The sequence below is a fragment of the Hermetia illucens genome, chromosome 5 (assembly GCF_905115235.1).
Source record: "Hermetia illucens chromosome 5, iHerIll2.2.curated.20191125, whole genome shotgun sequence".
Classification (NCBI taxonomy): Eukaryota; Metazoa; Arthropoda; class Insecta; order Diptera; family Stratiomyidae; genus Hermetia; species Hermetia illucens.
In genome coordinates, this window is record NC_051853.1 from 58,402,601 (window position 1) to 58,429,339 (window position 26,739).

The 26,739-nt window shown below is 41.0% G+C and overlaps 1 protein-coding gene across 7 annotated transcripts in view; it reads right to left on the reverse strand.

Moving 5' to 3' along the window:
* Positions 1 to 4,237: 4,237 nt before the first annotated feature.
* LOC119658227 (serine/threonine-protein kinase tousled-like 2) overlaps positions 4,238 to 26,739 on the reverse strand; it is a 197,704-nt gene continuing 175,202 nt past the window's right edge. For 6 of the 7 annotated variants that reach the window (XM_038065495.1, XM_038065494.1, XM_038065496.1 and 3 more), the window contains 6 exons: positions 13,472 to 15,364; positions 13,229 to 13,407; positions 6,974 to 7,166; positions 6,702 to 6,907; positions 6,410 to 6,629; positions 4,238 to 6,342 (listed from right to left, as the gene is read on the reverse strand). In XM_038065495.1, the coding sequence (XP_037921423.1) occupies positions 6,100 to 6,342; positions 6,410 to 6,629; positions 6,702 to 6,907; positions 6,974 to 7,166; positions 13,229 to 13,407; positions 13,472 to 15,364 (2,934 nt within the window). In that variant the 3' untranslated portion in view covers positions 4,238 to 6,099. Of the gene's footprint in view, positions 6,343 to 6,409; positions 6,630 to 6,701; positions 6,908 to 6,973; positions 7,167 to 13,228; positions 13,408 to 13,471; positions 15,365 to 15,888; positions 16,477 to 26,739 lie in introns of those variants that run through there. The other variant, XM_038065499.1, reaches the window with a different exon arrangement.

Below are 26,739 nucleotides of genomic sequence, written 5' to 3' on the forward strand. Positions count from 1 at the left end.
TGTAGAGGTGTCCATTTGTAGCATTCAACTTATCTACTTATGCACAAAGTTTGGAAAAGCGAATTAATGCCTGAGGACTCCCCCATACATGAAAATTGGATATCACACAGTGCAGCAATTACAGAGATACCGCGTTACTGAGTACCATTAAAAGATATTCTCCACCATCTCGGTAAGCCGGATAGCCCCATACGTAAAGAATATCATCGCCGCATACCAGATGAATCGTATTTTCTCGGTGCGACAATCGATGAAAAAACTGTTAGAATACGTCATCAGTTGCACCACCTTTCCATCAACTTCAAGGCCGCAGGTGATAGCATAGCCAGGGTAAAACTCTACACGGCCATGAGGGAATTAGGTATCCCGACAAAACTAATAGGACTGGAATAGTGGGATCACTATCAAGACTGGTCGCTATTAATAGCGATCTAAGACAAGAGGATATCCTATCATGTACCTTTTATATCATGGCTTTGGGCGATTTGATACGTTATGCTAACTTTAAATACCAGAAGCAGAAGAGCATAGGCTGACTTATGCGGACGATATTGACGTAATGGGAACAAATTCCCGAAATGTACAAACTGGCTTCATCTAAATCGAACAGGCGGCACGAGAACTTTGCCTGGACATTAATGAATGACATTGGTGGCAACGTCAGCACCAAAATCGAAAGCAACAACCACATCAATTAGTCGTGGTCAACTGAAAACAATAAAGATAGTCGGCTACAACTTTGAAGTCGTCGATAATTTCTCCTATCTACCTTCAAAAATCACAAGCGGTAGCAATTATCGACGATATCTGCGCACGATTGTTAGCATCGAATAAAAACTACTTCATTCATCAATTTATATAAATTTATGAGCAATACCAAAACCAAAAAATCCAACTCAATAGGCTGCGGTGGCCGGATCGCCTAATCCGTATGGGTGATGGAGCAATTGCATAGACCAAGACGCCAGACAGCTAATAAGAATATCGAATTGGTGGACCTCGGCGCAATGCCAGGATGCGGTGAGTCCTTACTAAGGCTCGGCACCGGTTGCTACACTTTGGCTGATGATGAATTCCATATGATTGCATTGATGAATTCCATATGATGCGATTTCGATTTTATTTTTATAATCGTAATCATATAATTGTTTGATCAGTCATGCTAACTTTTGGTTATGCCCCCGTTTCTTTATGCCGAAGTAATCGTTTCACCTGCCTAATTACCATATCCGTTGGAAAAAAACCAATTCTAAAACCAAACCAATCGAATTCTCACAGGGCGAGAAAGAAAATGCGATGATTGATTAACACTTCATGTGACGTCATTAAGCGAATAATTTGAATCTTATCTATGTGGAAGCATTTGATTTAGTGTTTGCTACTTGTTACTTTTCAATTAATCAATCAAATTTTAACAGAAAAGAGAAAACAATCCTTTCATTTATCTTACGTGTTGGCAGTAATGGTAACGAGCTATATGGCAAGCACAACGTCCCCGAATAAAAAGGTGTCAAAACCGAAAAATCAGTATGTGGTGTTGTAATGCTGACACAAATATCTGTCTCCACAGATAGCTTGAAATATATTTTCTATTTTACAAATGTGAGAAATGAAATTAATGCAAATCTTCGACATATCGCTATATAATTAATTTGCAAGTACCAGCGTAAAAGGTTTAGAGACAATACAGTGAATGCGCAAGGACAATGTTTACCCGACTTTCCTGGATGGCGGTAGAATGTTTTGCATTGACCGAAAATCACCGGCCGGATCAATATTCTGCGGAATCTGTTGCGTATAATTCCTTCCTTCAACTGGAAAACGCAGTCATATATTATCAATTAATATTGGAGTTCAAGTTTAAAAAAATTTTAATTCATATTGAAATTTATGCAACGAGGCATGAAACAATATTTCAACGTCCTTGAAATTTCACGCGTGAAATTAAATTTGACATGTTGTCAGTTTCCGGTCTAGTGAAGCCTTTTGCCGCAACTTGTGACGTTACAGACACTGGCGCGTGCTTTTCAGTACGACTGGTTGAAATTTCAAATGCTAATAATTTAGAAAATTGTTTTTTTTCAAAAACGGTTTCTGAGAATTTTGTTTGATTGCATCATAGAAATGATTTCCTTCATTAGTGAAAATATGATAAGTCTATTGTAATCATAATCATGGCCTAACTTCGATTGTACTACTTTTACTATGCCAAGTAAATGTTGTGGAATAGACTGCTCGCCTTATTTTCACGAATGACGGAAATCACTTCTATGGTGTAATCTAACGAAACTCTCAAAGACCGTTTCGGAAAAAAACTGTATTTGTGAAATGATCAACATTTTAAATTTCAACCAAATTCAAACAGACTGGAAAGCCCGCGTCATGTTGTGTGACGTCACAGCTCGAGCCAAGAAATTTCAGTAGCCCGGCGAAAATATAAATATGTCAAAATTAATCTCCGGCATGAAATGCTAAGGAGGGCGATGAAATATTGTTTGTGCCTTGCTGCACAAACAACTCCACAAAAACCCCGCAGAAAGCTTTTTGGCTAATCCGAAAGGAGATTTTCAGAAGAAGTGGATCATCATCATCCGACGGAATCCAGTTTCTTTGAGGTCAGGTTTAAATTGTGAGGATTATTTCAATGTGAGTTAACATTGTTTAAACTTTAACTCCAATCTTAATTGATAACATACGACTGCGTTAGAATTGTGTGGCACTATTCTTCAAATTCAAATCAAGTCACAAGAGAAGAGTACCTCGGAATATACAACGTGCCTAAAGGATCGAATCCTACCCAATGCAAATCCAGTTTTCTGCTGCCAATGAATCTTTCAGAAATGTACGTTTTATTGCCCTTCATATAAAAATGTCATTGATTCAAATTGTTCGCTCGATGATGTGACCGTGTTTTCTTTTCCGCCTTGTGAGAATTCAATTTTTAAACCATTATAATTAACAAATGGGCGTTCCGAATTGGCTTTTTTAATTAATTTTAATTTGGCAAGTGAAACTACTATATTGGCGTAAAAAACATATAGTCATTTTCTAACGTGGGGAGTCTATTTTTTTGCCAAGGAAAATATCACCATGAAATTGTTGATTTGAACGATGCTCTCAACGAAGTTCGGCAATATAAAAAAAATCGCGATAACTGTACCGATGGAGGAGAAAACCTCTATGTCAATGGTTGAAAGAATCATAACATGGTTAAGAGGACAGGTAAGTTCGAAGGTCTCCATCAGCAAAATCGAAAAAGACTGGTGTTCGCCATCGAGAGTCAAAAACCTTCAATACCTTACCGAAAAAACAAGCGTGCAGCACTGCAAGCCTACCACCTGTTAGAGTGTTGGGTGGGATGATGATGGTTGAACATACGAACACACAAACGAAAAGATCTTCACTGTGAAGTAAGCGCACAAGTGTCCGAATGGTTGACCTTCCTTGTTGAAGGATCCTGGCATACTCCCGCCATCGTTGATCACCATCAAAACTACACTTGGTAACGACATCCGTAGAAATTTCAGCCAACCACAAGGGGGGTCAAAATCGAGAAGTATTCCGCCGCAATGTTTTCGTCTACGAAGGTGATGTCGGCCGTCCTACTTCTCGGAGCTCAATCTGACGAACTACAACTTGTGATCGATTTTGGTCAACGCAGCCTAAACTATGAAGTGACTCCTACGTCGAGAGTGGGAGCAACAACAGAAAAGTTGCGGTCCATCACCGACCATTTCAACCCATGTTTTTGGAACTCTGCGTCACATCCAAGGGAAGCTATTTTGAAACTGATTGATTGATTAATAGTAAAAAATGCCTTTGCTCCGTTGTTCATTGTTAACAAAAATGTAACTTCATGCTAGAACAAAAGCATACAGTGATATATGAATGCGCTTCTCATGAAGGAAATTGATGTAATTTTGAAGTTACGCATGGATAAGTGGATTCCACTATATCATATAACCAGCAATCGTCGCCTTTTTTCATAGACTATAACCTATCCACACGTTGCCCGCCCCATCTTCCAATCAATTCCACTGGGGCTGGTTGGCTAGATCAACCTGCACTAAAAAGCCCATGATCTGGGACCCTATTCAATTCAATCCAACTAATTTTGCAGACGACACTTTGTTCAGAGTTAACTATGATCTACATGAATCTTCCTTTAAAAATTGCAATCTCAAAATGAAAAGAAAAAACGTTCTTCGACTGGGATCAATAAAAGCGTGTATCGTTATTTTGATTCTAACTTCAATTTGAATTTTTATTTGAATATTTTTATGTATACTGACTTGCAAATTTCTTTGAAAGCGTTGTTGTTGTTGATCTCATTTTTTTCTTAGCTTTTCTTGTTATCAATTGTTTCAATTTTTTGCATTTTTTCTTGTTTACTCGAAAAATAATTTAATTTTGTTTTTTGTTTTTGTTGTTTTTTTGTTTGTTTTGTTTTTATTACTTCAATATATAACTTATCAGGATAATTTGAATAACGATTAAATTAATTATCAGTTAAAAATAATATAGAAAAATAATAAAAATTAAAAAATGAAAATAATAAAAAACATTGAACTTGAAGTGAAAAAGATATTTGCATGTATAATAATAGTATTTTCATTTTATCGTACTTTATTTAATTTTAAAACGTTATTTTCAACCATTTTCTCTTCGCTAGCATGACCTCGCTTCTACCGTCACATCCTTGAACACGCCATTCTTATTCGTTAATTTTTTACTTATATCCTCCTTTTATTTAATTTCCATGATAACTGTGTACTGTACATATATGTATATTGCTGTCCGTATTCATATAAATCAACCAAATGTTCATCACTGCGCCTACGCATCACTCACAAGTTCCATCCGAAACTGTTTCCGTTTTACTACATTCTGTTGTGTCCGCTTGTTTGATTTCTTTTAAAATATTTAACTTGTAGCTTGCAAAGAAGAAATTTTCGATCGCCTTATCGTTCAGTTCTCATATTGTATTGTTTTGAAAGTTAATTTTTGAAATACGTTAATTGAGAGATTGCGATTTCGGTAGAAATCTCGCGTTATGCATTTATGTGGATATTGATTGGTTTCTGTAAATGGTGACGTTACTCTCCTTTCTATTTGAATTATCAGAATGATAGTATTTACTGCCATATCAATAAATTGTTTTACTTTTTATTGTTCAATAATTTTTTATTTTTTATTATTTATAAGTATATCACTACATTTATTCATTATTTACTTCTTCTTCTCCTTAAGCTTACTCATTACTTTTAAATCATTTTCCTTTACTTTTAAACGTATTTATATGTTTAATAGTATTCATAGATTTTATTTATATTTATATATAATGTGTTGTGTTTAAATTTTTAATTTAAAAATTTAATATAAATTGTCTCATTAGCATTCATACAAGTTTGGGACGCATTCACATAATAACTAACTAAATTGTTAGAATATTTCAAACTTAAACTTATGTAATAATCATATTTCAATTTGTTTCCTCTTCATTTAGACTTATACCTCATTTGAATGCGATACTCCTCTGACCTGCTCCTATCAAACTGCTTTGATAATAAATTTCACTCTCACCTACTCTCGTATCCAATGCAATACTTTTCCTAAGTTTTCTCTGAAAATGTGTTGCTCCTGGCGTCATTATATTTATCTTTCGCCTCCCAACATAACCGCCGTTCATATCGGAATCACATGTGTATTATTTTTTTAAATCGAAGGACAGTGGTTGATCCCAATTCTTGTAGTTGGTTTCGCACTGCACTGAACTTTCACTAGGCCTTTCTGTAATTACGGGTTCCGTGCGCCCGTCCAATTGATGGGCTGTTGAGTCCGTGAACTTGTTTGTTGTCCAGCTTGAATGTTTTCGCGTGACCATTCTCGAAATTCGTTGATTTTGTTGAAGCATGAATGTTTGCAGTGTTCGCAGCAGCTGCCCTATCATCTCCGTCTCCTACTGTAGCGATTCTTATTCGAGATTAAGGTGGCAGCTGCGACTGCAGTGGAGTTGTTGCGACTCGTGTTTGTTGGTGCTATCTTTGAACTAGCTATGGCTGCGACTTGAAATTACGAATTCGAGTTTCTCTTTGATAGCTAGGATGAACTGCTTTGATTTAGATTTCCAAACATTCCAGTTGAGAAATTTGTTTGCCCCGCACTGCTCTGACCCCCTTGGTTCTGCGACGAGCTCTGGTGTCCCTGTTGTTGCTGCTGCTGCTGGTTCATCGCTTGGCGACCGTGTTTTGGAATTGGTGGCTGCAAGTATTCGTGCCTCGCCAACGAAAAAACGTCCATCCGATCCTCCTTCCGATATGCCAGACAGCCGCGAATAAAAGACTGCAATAGCAAAAAAACCCTCAATTAGTTCCTCGCTTAAAAGGTCACCACAAAGCAGGATCTCTACCTTCGCTTCACTGGAAACTGTCGGTTTATTTGAAAACTGAACTTCAGTTGCTTTTAAAATTGTATTTTCTTCTAAAATAGTGGCTTGCGATTGATTATGTCCGAATGGCTTTTTACCATATAAGCATTGATAGAATATAACACCTACGCTCCAAACATCGACTTTCGATGAAATTTTTGGTGGATTTTTACCTACAACAAAACACTCGGGTGGTAGATACCTGGAAACGAGAAAACGATAGACAATTTAGTACCGTGCAAGGACACTCACAACATTCATTTCATCAACTTACCAATATGTTCCAGCGCCTTGAGATGTTAAATCCATTCCATGGTCCGGATTGTAGTTTTCCTCATCCATAACTTTAGATAGACCGAAATCGGTTATTTTTATTTCACCGCATACGTTACCCTCCGTCAGTAGAATGTTGCCCGGCTTCAAGTCGTAATGTATAACCGGAGGTTTAATTTCATTCAGGTACTTCAGTGCTGAAACAACCTGTTCAAAATCAACAACAAAAATCATCAGACTCGACTCCAACGGGGACTTTCATAGGAATGTTACCTGCATAATTATTGATCTAGCTTCACGTTCCGGTATTGTCTTATGCTGTTTCAGATAGAAATCCAAATCGTGTCCATCACAATATTCTAACACAGTGCAAAATGAATTTGCGTCTATTTCGAAGACATCATACAGCTTAACTACTCTGGGATGATCTAAAGCCTTATGAATATTATATTCTCGTAATGCATGCCTGCGAAAAGTAGAAAATATTCATTTGAAATTAATCACCAACGTAGAAATATATATACGCATTAGAGAGATGAACCGGGGCAAGTTATTTTGCGGTAGATGCTACAATTGATCGAAAAATTTCATAGGAACAGTACACCCAACTTATACGCTTATACGAACACATTCAAGGAACTCTGATCAAGGTAGAGTACGAGAGGTGCCTCACGCACTATAGTTGATAAAACAATTTATGCATTGGCGTTATGCTTATCTTCTTGTTCTCTTATCGAGTCATGCATTTTGGCTAGAATGCTCTTGATAAACGCAAACAAAACTAAGGTTCTCAGTTTGACTGAACATCGCAATCTACCTATTTACGTTAACTTTCAGAATATTCTTTCCGTTGACGATGGCACTGAACCGATTGACATCACTGGCCGCTGCATTATCTGAAGTGCTGCTGATACTGCAAAATCTAAAAATGCAAGTACCATATATCAACACCAACATCAAGCTATGGCTGTTCCGCGCCAATATTCTCTCTGCGTTGCACACGGATCGCTTCAAATTTTCACTAACTCTGCATTGGATTGCGCATATGTCAGAAACACTCCGTTCCTTTATCCAATATCCCAGGATAAGCGGCAAGTAACTGCCCTAGACTCCCCCTCGGACAGCACCTTGTCGTGGTGGGGGAGCCTGTGGTAGTTTACTACTACACTAAGGGTGTCCAAAAACACATGAAGATGGAAAGGAAGGATTGTAAAGTGGTAAGAAGTCACAGAATTCGAATCCACCCTAGATTTTAAAAAATCAGGCCGTACCGGGACACGGATTTTGGATGCCTCACCAGATTCATGTTCCCCCACGGAGAAATTTGTAGAAGACTCTAATTTAGTGGAAAACCTACACCCGGTGTCTACGATGCGGTCAGCCAGACAGCCTCTATCAGAAAAAGAAAAGCGGTGGACACAACTGGTCTAATTTCAGTATGTGAAAACAGATCCATGGAGCACGAACACCGTGATCCTAAGAGAGCTCCCAGCCGACGGCAACGGAAGGCACTGCGAAAGAAGGCGACATTTTTTGCGAATGAGGACATGGGCATTGCACACCACCAAGTGTGGTGATGTACAGAGAAAGCGGAACTTTCCGCGGAAGGTGAGAACAAGTACTAAGGACTGAGATCCACGCTGTGTGCTGAAATAGGTGTTGATCCGTACCTAACAACGGAAGCCACTCTTGTGGAGTACGTTGATCGATTCATTACTATGCGAACTGCAAAATCTGCCAATACCCGCTCAACCTTATGCGGATGACGTGGCTATGCTAGCTGTTCGTCGAAATCTCGGAAAGATGTGTAGAAATACAAATGATTGGTTTGTGCCTCAGGCATGGACTCTTATTTGCCTTCCAGAGATGAGGGGTACAACCCCTCGAAATGAAGTGAAAGAAACTAGAACAAATATGTAAAGATAAAGATGAAACGACCTCTCACAGCGTCTGGGCTGTATAGGCGGACCTTTGCCTAGAGGAGGGGAATTAGGCCTCAGGTAGTAATCTGTATATATGCTGCTATTATTAGGCCGATGTTCGCTTATGCATCCGTAGTGTGGTGCGTTAAGGTGAAACAAAAGAGTTTTCACTGTAAACTAGCCACACTACAAAGAACTGTGTATCTGGATATCAACGGTGCCATGAAATGACATCTGGCGGAGCTCTGAATAGATTACTCAATTTGCAGCCCTTGGATTTGTTTATTCAGAGCCGTGTAATGAAAGCAGACTAATTCGATTAGATCTATGGGGAAACAATGGACATGGGCGAGCATTGGAAGGGTTATGGGGAGAACTGAATCCAGTTTTCGCAATGTCTTCTGATTCCCGGATCCCCATAAATGTGTTTTGTAGAAGATATAAGTTATCTTGAAACGGAGAGAAAACTGAGGCGGACCAGGAGAATACGTGTCAGGATATAATGACGTCTTCTATACCAATGGCTCAAAATTTAACACGGTTCTGGAGTCTACCTCCCGAATAAAAACGAGAAGTTGGTTTTTCCCTTGGGACAATATACAACGGCCTTTTAGGCTGCAGTGTATGCGATCCTAAGGGCGACAACCTGGATAAATGACGAGCGGTTGGCGGGCAGACACATCGGTATCTATAGCGATAACCAAGCTGCATTGAGGGCGTTGAGCAGTCCTTTGATGCTAAACACCCCAAAATTTTCCTGTCAGAACCAAATGAACACACTGCAAAGTTTATTCTGTCGAAAAGAAGGAAGACTTGCAGAAGTGTTGTAGGCATTCTGACAGGTCATAATTCAGTAGCTGGGCATATGCTCAGAATAGGAATTTTCCAGGATGATGCGTGCCCATCCTGTGATGAGGAGGCGGAATCCACGGAATATTTTCTATGTAAGTGCCCCGCCTACGGACGCATCAGACATTTTTTGATGCTGATGTGCTACAACAGCAGCGGGTAGCATCACATCTACTAACGTCAATCCTGCGATACAAAAACCAATTCGGGATATTCTGTTAGACGGAGCATCGAGTACTATCGACCACTAAGGGTGCTCAGAGACTTTGCTTCTCCCCCACCTCAAGCACACACACATAATTGCCCGAGATCTACGTAGCGCACAACGGGAACGGAAGAGTACCATCTTCTTGGAAAGCCATGGAGGAAGCACATTGCCAGCATGATTAGGCACATTTATACAATGTCCCACATAGACTGATATCCGATGTCAAATCACGATACAAATCTTACTGCCAGTGAGATTCGAGCCGCGACCTTCCGTACGACAGCCCTGTGCTCTAACCACGCAGTTATCTGGACAGGACAAATTCAATGGACCGTATTATCTTTCCTCAAACTGCTGCTGACTGCCCTCTGAGATTGGCTCCGAATTTGAACTGAAAACTTTGATTTGCATTTTTCCGCATTTTGCCTAAAAGGGCTAGAAAGTAGATCGGTTTATTAGAAATAGCTATATTCCCAAGTGGTCCCTTTACTGCAGCAAAAATTACGGAAGTCATATTTGAAAAGGATTCAAGTCGTAGAAGAAAGTCCAACCTAGCCGTTTTAACTATTTACGAGCTAACGGCGCTGGGAGAAACGAAAAACAGCTGACAGCGCATATAAGCTAGGTAAAATTTGTGCTTGATTATGTATCCAGAGTACTAGGCTGTTGTACGGAAGGTCGCAGTTCAAATTTCATTGGTATCATATAGCGTATCGTCATGACACTTGAATGAAATGCTCTAACACACTTCAAGGCTCTGATCTGATTGGATTCAATGCAGATAACGAATCTTACACTAGCGTATCCCCTTTCATTATGGAAATCCATGGAGAAGAATTAGGTGGCTCTTCCAGGCTCATCTGTGAAAACGCGTTGCTCTGCAGTAATCACCATAAAAACTAATCGAAAATCGGAGACCCGGCGCTTGAAATATGAAAGTTTTTATATATTTCTTTTGTAATGATAATATTTCAGTGCAAAACTGTTCCATTTTCACATAGCTGGTAATGTATATACGTTTAGTATGTCACACTAATCACTTTCTGTTTTTTTGAGGACGCGCTGCCGAATCATACGATATAGGGCTTTTTTTTTCAGGGAAAAAACAAAGGATCGATTTTTTTTTAAATTTCTTCTAATGATCTGAACTCTTAAGCGGGATTTTCGCACAATTTCCCAAAAACAACTATATAACATACTATTATGAACTTTATTTGAGTAGATATCGTTATGAATGGTATTTTGAATGATTGATCACTTTTTAGCTCCCCCACCCTGTGACTCCCTGACAGTGATGGAATTGACCCAGCCTTACAAAAAATAACGACCTTATTCCTGGCGGAGATATATACGACAATCCATTACAGCAGGAATATGTCTACGGCAAAATTGACCAAGTCGTGACACTCTAAACAGTGTATCATTATTGGCATGGAGCTACCAGATGCTTAAGTCGTTAACGTCAAGTCTATTCTGAATACCTAAATGACAAATTTGAAGTTGAATGTCGCTAGAGTAGTATTTTCATTGTAAATTGCATTCGATTTATGATAAGCTATTAGTTAAGTCTTTCCGGTAAATTCTTTAAAAACTGAAATATAAAATGAGCAAAGCGAAGGCAACAAATTCAGGATCCCATGGTAACAGCATTGCTTCCATCAGTCGACAGCCCGCTGTTTGTTCCACAAACGAGCGACGGACGCAAAAATGAAAAGTCGCATGTGCCTGGCGATAAAAGTCCTAGAGAAGAATAAAGTTGAAGTTTAAACAAGGACTGCAACGGAAATCCTCAAACAGTCACCTGGATTCCAGCGACAACATCAATGTCGTAATAACCCGTGCTTTAATAAACCCGACCATCCACGTTCCGTTCGGCCTGTCAGTTACACCTAAAGAGCCAGCATTTGATCGGCTTCCGTAACGTGAATGGCTGCAATTGGCCTTTCAGTTTTGACTATTCAGAAAGCCAACCAGCCAGACATGTTTATTTAGGCTGTGGGCGAACATTTTACTTAAATTCTCGTCTAAAGGTCTTTCACGTCCCCAGTTGAATTAATAATGCGGCTTAGCAATGCGTAGATGGTGCATTCAGTTCAACTGGCAACCGGATGCATTGCCGGCTCTACCATTGTAACCGACAGGCCGAGCTGAACTGCAAACATTCTGGTTTTGCGTCGAAATTTACAAGTTCGATACCCCTAATAGTTGTCTGGCGTCCTGGCCTAGGAAATCACTTCATCTAGTCAGGATCTGCCATGCCTTCTTTGTCTAAAATAAATATCGCCCTTATAGACTCTCCGGGCTAGATCATCCTCATACGTATTAAGTGGTTCGATTATTGAACCGTACTTTATTCACGACCAGACGGTCGTGTTAAGGTTCACAAATTTAATTGAAATATAGGCGATAGGAAGAGGTTTTGTAGCAAGTTAATCCACGAAGCTTTTAGCCTGGATAACGCAAACGAGAAGAAACAACGGTGAATCCGCATTAAACTTTCCCAAAACCAAATCGACAAAATATTGCGAGTGAGAACATCGCTTCCGAAAACAATAGTCAGTGCAATGAACTAAACCAGGACTTAAATTAATAGCAGCCGAAGGGATAAGTTTATATGGTAAATCTAAGCTTATCATCATTAATGAAAATTCTACTATTAATAACGATTGCTACCGAAATCAAATATTGCTAATATAAGAGAAGTGTCCCAACGACCGGTAGCAATATTCAAAGGGAATATATCCGACTTTTATGCAAAACGGAGCCAATCTACCCCTTTTATGTTAAATTTACTTTTGGCACTCTCTAATTCTGAAGATCTAATAAGTAAATTCATTGAGCATATATTTTTTTTTTCTTTTTTGGGAGTCCAAACACCAACAAAGACATCGATTCTCAAGCCTCCGCTCTCTGCGGATGCAAACGGCATTAGGCATATTTTTCAAGCCTGATGTATGGATCTCGCTAAATGCCCAGCTTTCACATCTTTCCTCCTTGATTCGGGCCAATTATATCTTTCATCACAGCACCCATTTTTTATGAATTTTTATCACCAAACTACATTTTACGCGCTCCCTGTAGCGCAAAGGTCGAATTTTAAATATGAGATATATTATTACTAACCGTCACTACAATTATTAATTTTAAGGCAGGTAAGTAGCATGCTCCAATCAAATATCCATTCTAAGAGATTTTATACATCTATCGGCCAATGAAAGACATAAAATCTAATCTTTGAATCCCAACAGAAAATTTCAATACAGTTTTTCTATGAACATGACAAAGGGGCTACATGTGTACACAGCCCAAATATTCAACAGATTTTAGCAGTTACCTGAACGAGCCCCAAGGCCGCATATTCGAATATTTCTATAAATAGAAAAGTTCACTTGTTGGCATCGAAAGCAGGTAAAAATCTGATTTTCAAATATAAGTCGCATAGGTAAAAACACAAATGAAGGCAAACAATTCAAGACATAAAGGGAACGATTGGGGCTCCTCCCCCCTTGGATGGATAGAAATGGAATTTTATGTACATTCAACACTTACTTGATATAATTCGCCTTTTTATCTTCTTTCCAGTCCTTGTTCAGCTGATGTACTTTGCATGCAACATATCTTTGCTCCTTCAAGTCGAACGCTTTGTGGACCTCCGAGAAGCCTCCTTTCCCCAGTAACATTAACAGTAAATATCGGTCGTTCAACACAGGATGATTGTTGAAGCGTGACTGAAATAGGAGGAGGGAAGTTATAGAAGAGCCTGTCACCAAGTGGCTAAACACGTACGCTTACCTGATCTTCATTCAGTATTCGCTTCAATTCTCTAATATGTAAATTACGTTCGCGCTCAAGCTTCTCCATTTCCAGCTGCAAGTCGGCGTCCTCCTTCTTCAGCGCATTCTGTCTTAATTTTAAGATTTCATCACATTCATAATATTCCTGTGCTGTGTAGCCCGACACAGGATCTGGTTTTAGGAACGTTGCAGCATCTGATCCATTGTGGAGATTACTTGCAGACGTGCTGCCAGAAGCGGACACACCAGGTTGCGATGTGTTTCCCACTGCATTGCTATTGTTACGTTTTCCCCGACCTGTCTCAGCGTTTGAGGGCCGCTTTTTCATTAGAAGTTTCTTTTGCCTATCGATCTCTTCCCGTTCCGCTGAGATTTCCTCTTGTCGCCGGGCTAGTTCTTGAAATGCATAGCCATCGGTCCAATTTTCCTGGAATGTTGCACCGACTCGTTGCGTGACAAACTGACCTAGCCGGAGACGATTCTGCATACACTTTTGGCGGGCTTCCTTCTTTTCAATACTGGATTTCTCCTTCAGGAGTTTCTTCACAACTTCGATGCACTTATTCGAGTGGCTTTTGTGTTGTTCGATACTCTTTTGATGTGTTGCTATCTGACATTTCTGCTCGTCCGAGAGCCTTGTCAACTCGTCAATTTTCGTCTTGCTCGTCTCGAAATCGGAATCACGCTCTTGGATCTCGAGGAAGGAAAGATCCGTCTGAGTGGCCCGTGTTTGGAGCTGTATCGTGGGCGGGTTTTGCTGGACCTGTGGCGGCTGTTGCTGCTGCGGTTGTTGCGGCACTGACATTTGCGGTTGCTGACTTTGCTGTTGTTGCTGCTGTTGTGACTGTGATTGGTGCCCTACAATCTGGGGCGGTGGTGGTGGGGGTGGGCCGCAGTTACCGACCACCGAATTTGAGTTACTGACAACGCTAGGGACACCTATGAGCGGTGAGGGCATTGTCGAAACTGGTGATTGAGGAACAATATTGGAAGATTGACGATTTTTATAGTGAAATTCGGAATTAACAACACCCGGCGTGTTTGGTCCATTGCCACCTCCACCCACCGTGGCGGTGACCAATGGATTGAGTTGGGTCTGGGGACTAGGCGGGAACATGGGGTACTGCCCGTGCTGCGACGGTGACGGGCTTTTCGCGCCCGTATGCGGTCTTATGGGACTACTCGCTGTATGCTTAGTGAAGTATTCGTTAATTTTCTTACTATCATTCAGGGGCATAGTTAGTCGGGCGCCCTTGCTACCGCTCATGGCCGACATGCTACCACCTAAACATCGTCCGGTTTCCCCGCTTCCTAAATTACAATTAATATTTGTCGATCCTAAACTTACAGTCGATATCGCGGCAGAGCCACTACCGCCGCCCCCTCCACCGCCTCCTGAATCATCCGCAGGAGGCGCTTTCCGTTTCCGCTTACGCTCGGTGGGCGTGCGGGGCAATTTCTCAGGGCCACTCACTGACATTAGATTTGTCTGGGTACCTGCACCGCCCGTCCCATTGTTTGCCCCATGCACCGGTCCGCCTGCAATCACTAAGCCCACCAATTCGTTCGCATCCTTTTCACTATGTGACGATCCTGTACTCATATTTGAGTCTTGATTGTTCGCAGGAGGAACTATTCCACCACCGACTACGGACGCGGCAGCAGAGTGGGGTGGCGGCAAAGACGAGGGCGGCTGGAGATGGGGCGGCGCCTGCTGTTGCTGCTGGAGCTGTTGTTGCTGAAGCTGCTGCTGCTGTTGTTGGTGGTGATGATGTAGTTGCTGTTGAATTTGATGATGCTGTTGTTGCTGAGATAAATGATGCGAGTGATGTTGATGATGAGCTATGGTCGTCGTCTGGGGTGCCATCTGCAGTTGGGCGCCGGCGGACATCTGAAATTAACACAAATTGGAAGTGAATTAGAGGAACCTTTGACTAAACGCGGTAAATTAGATTAACGGAATCTTCTCTATGTACAGCTGTGATAATTGTCAAGTGATAGGGTTAGTGACAGGAGCAGGATCTCTTGAGCGCTATAATGCGAGTGGGCACCCCGAAAGAAGAATTGCAATAGACGTTCTTTTTCTGCACGGCGGCCATATGACCCAACCACAAGGATTCATGGTAAACTACAAAGTTTCCTTTGCATTTGCCGGAATAGGCGAGGGAGAACTGCAAGTCGACAAATGGAAGGATCTGTCAAGCGGACAGTTGAGAATGATTTTCCCCATTTCCTCCCAACCCCAAAATTGGCTCGGACATATCCGCCAGCGATTCGAGGCCTCATGCATACAGAACCACAATCCTTCCGTGACGACGATATCTAACAGAGCAAACGTGAGCCGACATTTTTTCACTCAAAATCTTGAAAATCCTATCACACAAACTTTCCCCCTTACCCCGACCAGCTACGAACCTTTTTAACACCGATTTTTCCTCTTCCAACCGCACCATCTGAACTTCCACGATATCCTCATACTGTCATTTCTCAACTTTTTAACGGGCTTCCACTGATCGTTTGAAATTTTCCAATTTCTTGTAAGTTATCGAGACTTTATTTTTTCTTATTTTCAATTTGTGCACTTCATAAACTCACGACGGACCACAACGCACATACACACACCGAGCACACACGACCAGAGAACTTCCCTTTTCGTCGCTGCAAAATGTCAAAAAAGCGACGACGACCGTGGCGATTTTTTTCTTTTTAACCACCAACAAATCTGTTTATGCGAGACACTTTCCACCCGGAAAATCTGCACGTCCCGAAAAAACACATTTTCCGCGGCGATCTGGATAGTTTTCGGGAATCCTGGCCTACGAAAATCGTCCACACTTCTCACTTGAAATTTTCGGCACTCTTGGAGCTGATGAGAAAAAATTCCACATCAAAATGTCTTCTAATGTGTGTGATGTTGTGCCGCGAGAGAGAACACGACAGAGACGGACGGAGCTCGAGATTTTAGCTTTTCGTCACAGACGACGGCCGTGCTAAGCCGATGAGAACTGTTCCAAATTCTCCGTGAGCAAGAGACGAGAGCGAGCGAGCCGGCTGCACCCGCCAAAACCACCCGGGCCAGAAAGAGACCATGCAAGACGGCACGTCGTGGAAAAGGAAAACCAACATCGCAGAGCCACAATCAAGATGGCGAAATTTGAAGTCGGACGTGAGGAGACTTCACTGACTTTTGTGTATTTTGACTGGCGGCCACGGAGACCCACCGTCCCATGACGGATTGGCGGCGGAGAAAATTTCCGGGCTGACACGAAAAAGTCGTCTGCTGGCTGTCGGAAGCGACGGAGTGCGGCGCACTCCCTGCCATACGTCGCCCGGTGCATTTCCGTACATTGAAGACGTTCTCTCGCAGCTCGGCGTGCGGTGGTGGTGGTGAATGGGAGATTTTCGAGACGAGTGCGAAGAAAAATATGCGAGTGCATTAGAAAAAGCCTAGCACGTCTTGTGTTGTTTGCCAAACGTCTCATTCGTTTGCAAGATGAAAAGGGTATCCCAGTGGGAAATGTGTGGCCTTCTTATAAGGGCCGACAATCTGAAAATTTGCCATCTAAATCACATTCAAACAAGATTTTTCTCCTTTTCCCCTTTTAGAGTTTTAAATAATTGAAATTATATATTAGGAAAAAGTATTGGCATTGCATCTTGCAGACGAATTGTTAGGAATTCCTACATTACCTGGTGCAGACAAATTCTTGAAGAACGGCGGCATAGCACCTAACTCCGATTCATCTTGATCAAGTAGAAGCGCCGAATCCAGCCGTACCAAGGTGAAATTCCTTTATAAGCAAAAAATTGCCATTCATGAAGGATTCATAACAAATAAAAAAATCTCTCAACGACCAAATGCAAGAAGAAAACACAGACGAGTCAGAATAAAAGGGGAAAGAGAAACAGCCATTTGATGCAAGATGAAATGATTTGACTTCATAGGAACATTGTTTACTTTCATCAAAAGCTTCGATTATAAAAAAATTGCGCACTCGCTAGTAAAAATGACAGTTCATAGCTTTCGAGAAAAATAAGCGACTTAAAATATTTCTATTCATTCCTGTTGCTCATATGCGTTTCCAATAAGCTTATGTGGAGAACGCTCAATAATGCTTAGCTTACGAACAGGACAGTAAAAAAAAACCTTTGCCAAAAAAAAAAGTGAAACCCCGCTTATCTTGCTGCTAAAAAAAGCATTTTAATTTTTGAAAAAGGATAATTTTCCACGATAAAACGGAGGCTAATCATGTAGGGGAGCATATTTGCACTACAGAAAAGATGAACAATTTAATCCATAATATATGATAAAGACAGCTACACATGACGTAGACAATTTTAAGGTTTTATTGGGGTCACTATTACGAAAAAAACATTGATATTTAGATAAATACCATCCATCTTCATATATGAAAAACTACAATGGAGTGTCAGCTTTTCATTCCATACCAGTAAAGTCAGCAATGAATGGGAAGACATGTATACAGGAAACAAGGGGCTCGATTTCCTTCACTAGATGTCAAAAACTTATAGACAATTTACCACATTGGTGTGACGCAGTTATAAAAAATAATGACACCTACTGAATGTTATAACAAGGTCCTTGTGTTTTTTTTTTGTGTCCACTTGGATTTTAACAACTGGATGCTAAATTGAAAATAATATACCCAATAATGATAACAACAATGTCTTTTAACGTTTTTGCAATATCAAACAAACGCCTGAAAGTAGAAACTAAATTTTTGCCTTATGTTTATATAAGATCTTATAGTGAAGTGAACGAGTACGCTATTTCTTTGTCCATAGCTGTATGTGTGTAGATGGCGATTGAGCTTAAAACAAACTCGTTATCGGTTGCTGGCTATGTTCTTCACCTCATCCTAGAACTTTTTGGAAAATGTTACACCACCTCTTTTAAAATATTTTGAGCAATGTATGTTCTATGGCAAACTATCATCCTTGCGTAGCTACCAACACATCGTCGTCACCCTATCTTAATATGTTATCTATCTACTGGCATTTCTGCATAATTACTAACTAGAGATTATATCGGACCAGAATACCTTGATGTGACACAGACAAATGTTAGCCAAAGCTTAGAGAATTCGAGTGATACGAGAAGTTATTGTCCAGGTGAGTCTTCCATTACAGTAGCAAAGATAACATTAGTTGATGCACACCAATCCAATTTGATGTAGATATTAGAATCGAATGATATAGATGTCGGTGCTATCACCAAAAACAAATAGATGGTATTTACTGGGTGTACAAATTAGTTCGGTCCATTCTTAAAGGATTGCCCTAGCTGTTGTGAATGGACATGGTAAAAACGGGCTGTTTTACTGGTTTTGGAGGGGTTAAACACCTGCTGCTAATACTAGGTCTACTGCATTGAATTCTTGAATTTTTTACGAAAATCTTGCTTTTTACGGTATCAAAAAGTTCATGTTATTACAACCAAGAAGCTTTTGCGGAAGACTTTAATGTTCTCATTGAATTAGAAGGAAAGGGCAGTTGAAATCCGTTTTGTTTGGGTAATTATTATAGCTACTAAAATATATAGTGTCCGGATAGCTGAGTGCTTAGAGCGCAAGGCTATCGTATGGAAGGTCGCGGTTCAAATCTCGCCGGTGGCAGTGGAATTTGTATCGTGATTTGACGTCGGATACCAGTCGACTCAGCTGTGAATGAGTACCTGAGTCAAATCAGGGTAATAATCTCGGGCGAGCGCAATGCTGACCACATTGCCTCCTAGTGTACCGTTACGGTCTTGAATGAAGTGCTCTAACACACTTCAAAGCCCTGATCCAACATGGATTGTTGCGCCAACGATTATTATTATTATTAAAATATATAGGGAATGGTTTCGACTTTTCAAGGATGAAGATTTTAGCGTTGAATACAAATCTCGCCCTGGACGGATAAACAATTTGAACAACCAAGTGGCAGTATAACTTGAAGAAAACAAAAGAAGAGCTTATAGAATAATTAAAGCCGCTCAAGAAGCCCTAGGATGAGAGTTATGGAAAGCAATTCAGATACAATGAAATTAGGCGCCTTACAATAAAATAAAGAAAGAATTTTTTTTCATTGGATTATGACTAAATGAGAAGTAGATATTCTAAAATACTCCTAAAGAAAAAATAACGCTACACTAAGCTCTCCAATTTTTGCTGTTAATCTCGAACATCAACACTAAAGCGGAACATACATTTTTCGAAAATCATACTGTTTCTTGTGCGACAAAAAGGCTTTGTCTACTGTTACCTTTCGATTCTATTACAATGGGTCGAAATCAACTACAATTGGTTGTTTTGAATCGTGCATTACGAGAAAAATCACCAGAATAGGAGTTAAGATCTAATAAAATTATTATCATAGTTCAAATCATCATTGCAAAAAGTTTGGCAATGGAGAAAATGTACGCGAAGCTTGTATCAAAATTTTGAGAGATGAACAAAAAGTGAATCGTCGGCGAATTTCAGCAGACGGTTTGAAATGCATTAAACAAATTTTTCCTCAACATCCCACACAAGGTTTTACCGAATTTTTTTCTCTTCCATGGTGGGGACAACAACTCGATCCCATAGTTGGCGAACAAGGGTCCTATTTTAAAAACTATTCAGGTTTTGTAATAGCAACAAATTATTTTTTATATATAATATAATCCTACTACTTATTGATCACTACAGTCTATTGCGAAATAATGAGTACTTGCTACGTATTGAGTGTTGTACAGTTTCAACGACATACCCGTTGCTAATACTAGGGTCAGTGGAGGATATGTTAACTTGAAAATGCAATCGCTTTTGGACTGCCGTTTGGAAGTTGCATGACACGGCACGATAAGTTATACCTATAGCTATCAACGGGAAACACTGGCATACGAATGGAAACATTGAAGCTTATTTTACATCGACTCTGAAAGACATTTCAAAGAGGGGTTTCCGGGCATGGAAATAGCGCCTAAAGAACAATTTCATTTGTATGTAGCTTGTAATGTACATATATGGATCCGTTAAGTATGCCACTATATTCATTTTGTTGTGACATTGACATTTCATATATTTTTTACAATAAAGTCGTAAACATTTCTGAATAAGTGGCGTATTATAGACAGAGAGATAGACAATAAACCGATTTTAATAAGGTTTTGTTTCACACCTTATCTAGAGGGCAAAAAGGAACAAACTTTAATTTTTATTCTTTTCCAGCCTTTCTCCAGTCCAGTCTTAGTTGTCGTAAGCCTATATGTTGGGCATAGTGCATCAATCCCACCCACGCACCATCACTGCCGATTCCTGGTAAAGCACTTCAACTCCCTCCGTGACTATATCAAAAGAAAATGAGTTTTCATTTTGAACCGAAGACCGTGTAACACGAGGAAACCAATACATATTTGTCGGATTGTCGAAATATATCGAATTTACGGCAAACAAAATGGAACACAATGGATGATTGTACACTAAAATCCGTCTGTATGGTGTAAAAGACCTTTTTACATAACCCGCTTTAGTAATGAATAATGTTGAATGAAATTTTCTTCCGCTGGTTTTTTTTAAATCATATTTTTTAAAATATTAAACGGAATTTCAAACAAAACTTCATCTGTAATGCTTGATAGACAGTCGAAAAGCTCTTCGTTTTAAATTGATTATTCTGCCGTGACGAACTGATAAATCTGCAAATTATTTTAGGGATTAATATCTTTGGACGTAAACTGCAGGCAAGCAGTGTAAATAAATGGAATGATAAATTCCATGCATTGCATTTTTCCCCACACTCCAATGAAACCAACAAAGAAAATTGCACGCATTGGCAATACCGGTCTTTTGTCTAAATTTGCTGGAAAAATGCCGGAACAAGCAATAGCTTTCTTGCAAACCAAACTCTGGAAGAACAAGTTCACGGCAACAGTGCAGAATCCTTTTCCTCCGTTCCCATACGACCCAGCCTCCCCCCTCACGCGCATCGCTCCTAACATATTTTGCGGGTTCACCACTCAAACGTACAAATGCCTCTACAGTCACCCAACACAGAATGCACCCTGTGGCCTCTGTGACAGAAAGTGCAACATGCACTGCGTTCCAATTTCCCAAGGAACCAGGGGAAGGCGAAAGCTAAGTCACTGCACCAGTGCATGCACGGAGCGCGGCCAACGGGACAAATGAGCTCTTCCGCTCTGCAAAGCTCTCCGTTTTGCCGCCCATCTACCCAGTCTTCCAATCTCCTCGTCTCTCTCGTATACACATCTTGCAAGTGTGCTCCCCCATGTGGAGCGGGCACCAAGTCTTGAATGAAACTCACCACGGACCAGAATGAAAATGTCGTTTTCTTCTTTCCGCCTCTTTCGCTCTGCAGTCGGTCCGTTTGTTCTCCCGTGTTTTTCGCACATACGCACGCTATATGTGCCGTTCCACTCTGCTTTGCTTTTACTCTGCATTCCGTCTGTGTATATAATATTAAATTGACCGTGTTGCCGCATTCATTGTGCCAAGGTCGAGGGGAATCCGATTCCGATTAGTTAACTCAGAAATTATACACTGGCTCGGCCGTGCTGCTGGTGCTGCTGTGACTGACTGGTCGCCGGGTGGGTGTGTGGTGGATTGAAAAAATAATGGATGAGTGATTTTTTCACACCGAAGAAAAAAGTTGCTCGGCAAGTTTATGAGTTTATTTATGACTCGGATTTTGGCTGGTTTTTCGGTGAGCATCGCGCTTGTACGTAGTAAATTATGATGGACAGCACCGTTTGATGTGATTAAGAGCTGAATAGTTTTCCAGTGGAGCTCGAGGGGGTTTAGATGCAGGTGCTTGGGGCTATGAAAAGAAAGATGCAAACTTATATGGCCACTGCAATAGGTCGGGCTAAGGTAGGGAAGTTGCATAGCATGTTTCACTGCATCAATGTTCACATTTGGAATCACATCTTCTTTCAATATTGGATTAGAGCTTCTTCCATGTATCTAATACCACTGAAGTGCATTGGCTTGTTTCTAAACGTCATAGGTAAGGGGACATACATGATTTTAATATTTCCAATCCAGACGAAATTTTGCTCCCCAAAAACGCATAATTAATAACCACATATTCGTCCTCCATCCTTATGTGTAACTCCATTGCAACTCACTCATTTGCTGTCGTAACTGATACAGTTTCTTAACTTGTTTGCCCCACTGTACCCAAACTAGTAAATTCGTTAATGTGTCAATGCTCATAAATTCCGGAACCCGAAATCAACCAATTCTTCGCCTATCACACGAGCATCGGTAGCAAGCCTGAGCAGCTTCAGCGGCCTCGAATGTGCGAATTTCCCAAAGGCGAGGACGAACACATTCCGATACTGGCTACCATCACCGACATGGCTCGGTCGCCTAGCGTGTGATAGGCAATCGTTATCGCACCGCATAATTCCGTTCCGCCTCGACCCGGCTCCAACTAAACACGCCGCGACAACAACGAATGCACTCCACGAAATTTCTCTTTCGTTCGCTCCTCTCTTCGCGGGCTGCCTAGGTCGCGTCCAAAGCACACTCAGCCGCCTGTCGTCATTCGACAGGCAGATATCAACATGGAATCTTGGGATTCATTGCCCCCAGATTGTGACGCCCGCCACCCCGCAACCCCGACATATTTCTTCGGCCCACAACACAGTCGATTCGCGTAACCCACTATCCGTAATCGGTCTTCGGGTCTACGTCACACAGTGCTCGGGCCCCAATATAGCTATGCTTGTAGCATAAGCGAATTAAGAGTCTCATTATTTGGCTCCCCAATTCGAATTGGTTGGAGCTGCTATGTTGCCACATTTTACGAGGCTGTGGAAAAAGTATGTGATCTCTGAATTGAAGATATATGGAAAGTAAGTATACCGGATCAAAAATGGAATAAGCAAGTTTTCTTACATTAGATAAAAATGCTCAATATAATATGCGAGTAAAATATTAAATCACATAAGGTAATACCGTGGCAGAGTTGATCGGGCTAATGCCAGCTTGAGTTTGACTCCCGTTTATGAGAAGGATTCCTATGCAGTTGAATTTAGGTGAAAGTTTTTGAGTTTTGTTGCCTTATGTTCTAGTTCTCCTTCTCCTTCTTTTCTCTGATTTGGCAAAAAATTGATCTTTGGCATCTAAGATAGATTCCCTGTTTACGGCACCAGAAAATGATAAAAACGAAGAAAACATAATGTATCCTAGTTCTAGTTTGTTCAAATGGATTCAGAGGGCAGAAACTTTGATTACTTGTAAAAGAGGGACTAAGACGGCTACGGTTTCGTACCAGGCCAGAGGCAACTCACCAGACGCTGCCTCACCTCTGCCCTGGGAGCAGCATGACCGAAGCGGCTCGCAGATGTTATACGCTCCTTTTTATAATTCGCAAAACACGTCAAGGGCGCACCCACTTGAAGGTTGCCTACATCTTACAAAAACCAGAGAATCATCTGGACGGACACGACAATTTTTAAAGACTGGTTTTTCGAAGAATGTGTTCTTCTGGTTGGAACTTTTTTGCCGCGAAACATATTGCTACCAATCGACATCGTGCTATCTGACCCCAATCAAGAAGAGCTTTGAAGTGAAGATGTTAAGGTCGTGTTTTTAGCTCCCAATGCCACTAGCCTTATACAGTCTATGGACTAAGGTGTAATTGAAACCCTTAAAAGAAGGTATAGAAGTCAACTTTTAACTACTATTCCACATGATAATGATAAACTATTAATAGACATGCTGAAAGCCATTGATTTCACGGAAGTTATTTATTAGTTAGGCGGACCATGGAACAAAATATCCGCTAAGGCTCTGCAGAGGTCGTGAAGAAAGATTTTAAGGTCGGCCAATGCCAAAGATTGGAGAATAACTGATACGAATTCTGATAATGAACTTTCACCGGTGGGATACAAATGTAAAAGACGTGGAAGAAAGTTATCAAAGAGGTCTACTATAAATTAAGCATGCAGACGGGAATATTTGATTAGAAAAAGCATTGGAATACCTGCAGCAAACCGATGGAGCTTCCATTTCTTAAGAATGTGGCGCGGCAGGATTCGCGGTATTCGAAATTTATTTCGAATGTTGCGAATACCAGCGGCCAGAGAACGTCACCGGCGCTCTCCACTCAGTTTAGACCTCGTGGTTACTGGTGCGGAAGTTTCGGTTCTTCCCGTACCCCAACACCATAAACTATTTCCACAATCCCTGAAACTAGCAGCGGCAAATTACTCCCGTATCAACACCGAAGGGTATAGGCAAGTGGAGGTGAGTCTTGGCTTGCGGAGGACATTTTCGTGGCATTTCATCCTGGCGGATGTCAGCTTCCCCATACTAGGCGCAGACTTCTTGTGTCACTATGGATTGCTGGTGGACTTGCAAAACAAGTCTCTTATAGATTCCACGACCAACCTTAATTCGTCGGGACAAATGGCAATAATCTTTCCGTTCTTTTAGAAGACATTACCGACTCTCGTGTTCGGGCACTTCTCCAAAAGTTCAGCCAGATTAGTACCGAATGTAGTCTCTCCAAACCAGTGAAGCACAATGTGCAGCACCTCATTAACACTACTTATTATCAAATCCGTGTAGCTCCAGAAGACATTCCAAAGACGGCAATATGCACACCCTTTGGACTCTTTGAGTTCACCCGGATGACTTTCGGATTGTGCAATGCGGCGCAAACCTTTCAAAGGTTCATTCACTCGGTACTGCGAAACCTGGACTTCTGTTTCATATATTTGGATGATATTTTGGTCGCTTCTTCCTCAGAGTCTGAGCACTTAGCCTATCTCGAGTGCATTTTTCAACGTCTCCTTGAGGCCGGGCTAGTCCTAAACATTGAGAAATGTAAGTTCCTTCAAACACAAGTGAGAATCCTCAGCCACTCCATTTCCCCTGAAGGAATACAGCCCGACTCAGACAAGGTGCAAGCGATTACAAGCTTCCCGCGTCCTAAAATTGTAAAGGATTTGCGGAGGTTCTTGGGAATGCTAAACTTCCTCGTCGTTTCCTGCCGAAGGCCGCCCAACACCAATCCGTTTTGAACGCGTACTTGTCTGGCCCCAAAACTAAGGACACACGAGAGATCGTGTGGTCTGAAGAGGCTGCCCGCGAGTTCAATAAATCCCGACAACAACTGGCTGAAGCTACACTCTTGGCATTTCCTCTGCAAGATGCACCTCTAGCCGTTTTTGTTGATGCCTCTGACACCGCAGTAGATGCCGCGCTTCACCAAAAGGTGAATCACGTCTGGCAACCGTTGAGCTTCTTCTCTAGGCAGTGGAACCCCACTCAACGGAACTACAGTACCTACGATCAGCATCAAATACTTCCGTTTCTCCCTTGAAGGCAGGCCGTTCACAGTGTTCACGGACCATAAGCCCATATGCTTTGAAACAAAAGCCCAACAAAGCGTCCCCTCGTCAGCTTCGACATCTGAGCTTTATAAGCCAGTTTACGTCAGATATCCAGCACGTGTCCGGCAAGGACAACATAGTTGCTGACGCTTTGTCTCGTGTCTCCGAGGTTAACATCCCCGCCACACTCGACTTCTGGGCTATTATATACTTCCTCTTTTCATCCTGTTTTATTTTGGTTTCTCCCTCGCGTACCAAGTATTTTTTGCGGCAGCCTGATAACTGCAGTTTGGAAAATCACTCTTTAGGGCAATTCTTCTGTTGACAACGACGCTGGGAATAATCTCAGCCTTTTTAGCTTTTTTCTATGTTCTTGATTTGATTGTCATTGTTCCGGAAATGCCGGTTCATTATGGACATAATATTAAATGTAATGATAATGAAATTGAAGTACAATTTCCTTACAAAGTAAATGGCAAAAAAAACCAAAATACTATGGGGATGCGCTATGCTCGGCAAAGAAGTGAACAGGGCACATATATCTATATGAAAAGGTTGTTCGTTACTCATAACAATGTAAATTGGGATTATGAAAATAATTCTTATGCATAAGAGGAAACATCTCCAAAACTTCATTGATAAAGACAAGGCAGAATGGAATGTGAAAAACAGTGTGGAATATCTGGCTTATCGATATTTCTTCTTTGTGGTGGATGATGTTCTCATAGTTGCATAGAAGAAGAACTGAATGGAATTGAAAGGATTAAACACAGAAAAAAATTGTTAATCTTTCGATGATACATTGAGATCAATTAAATGGTTGCCGGTGTGAAGTATGTGATAAAAAGTGGCTTGATGGAGTTAAATATCAGTAAAGTCGAAATTATTAATCTGGCGAAACATCTGAGTCCTTTTGT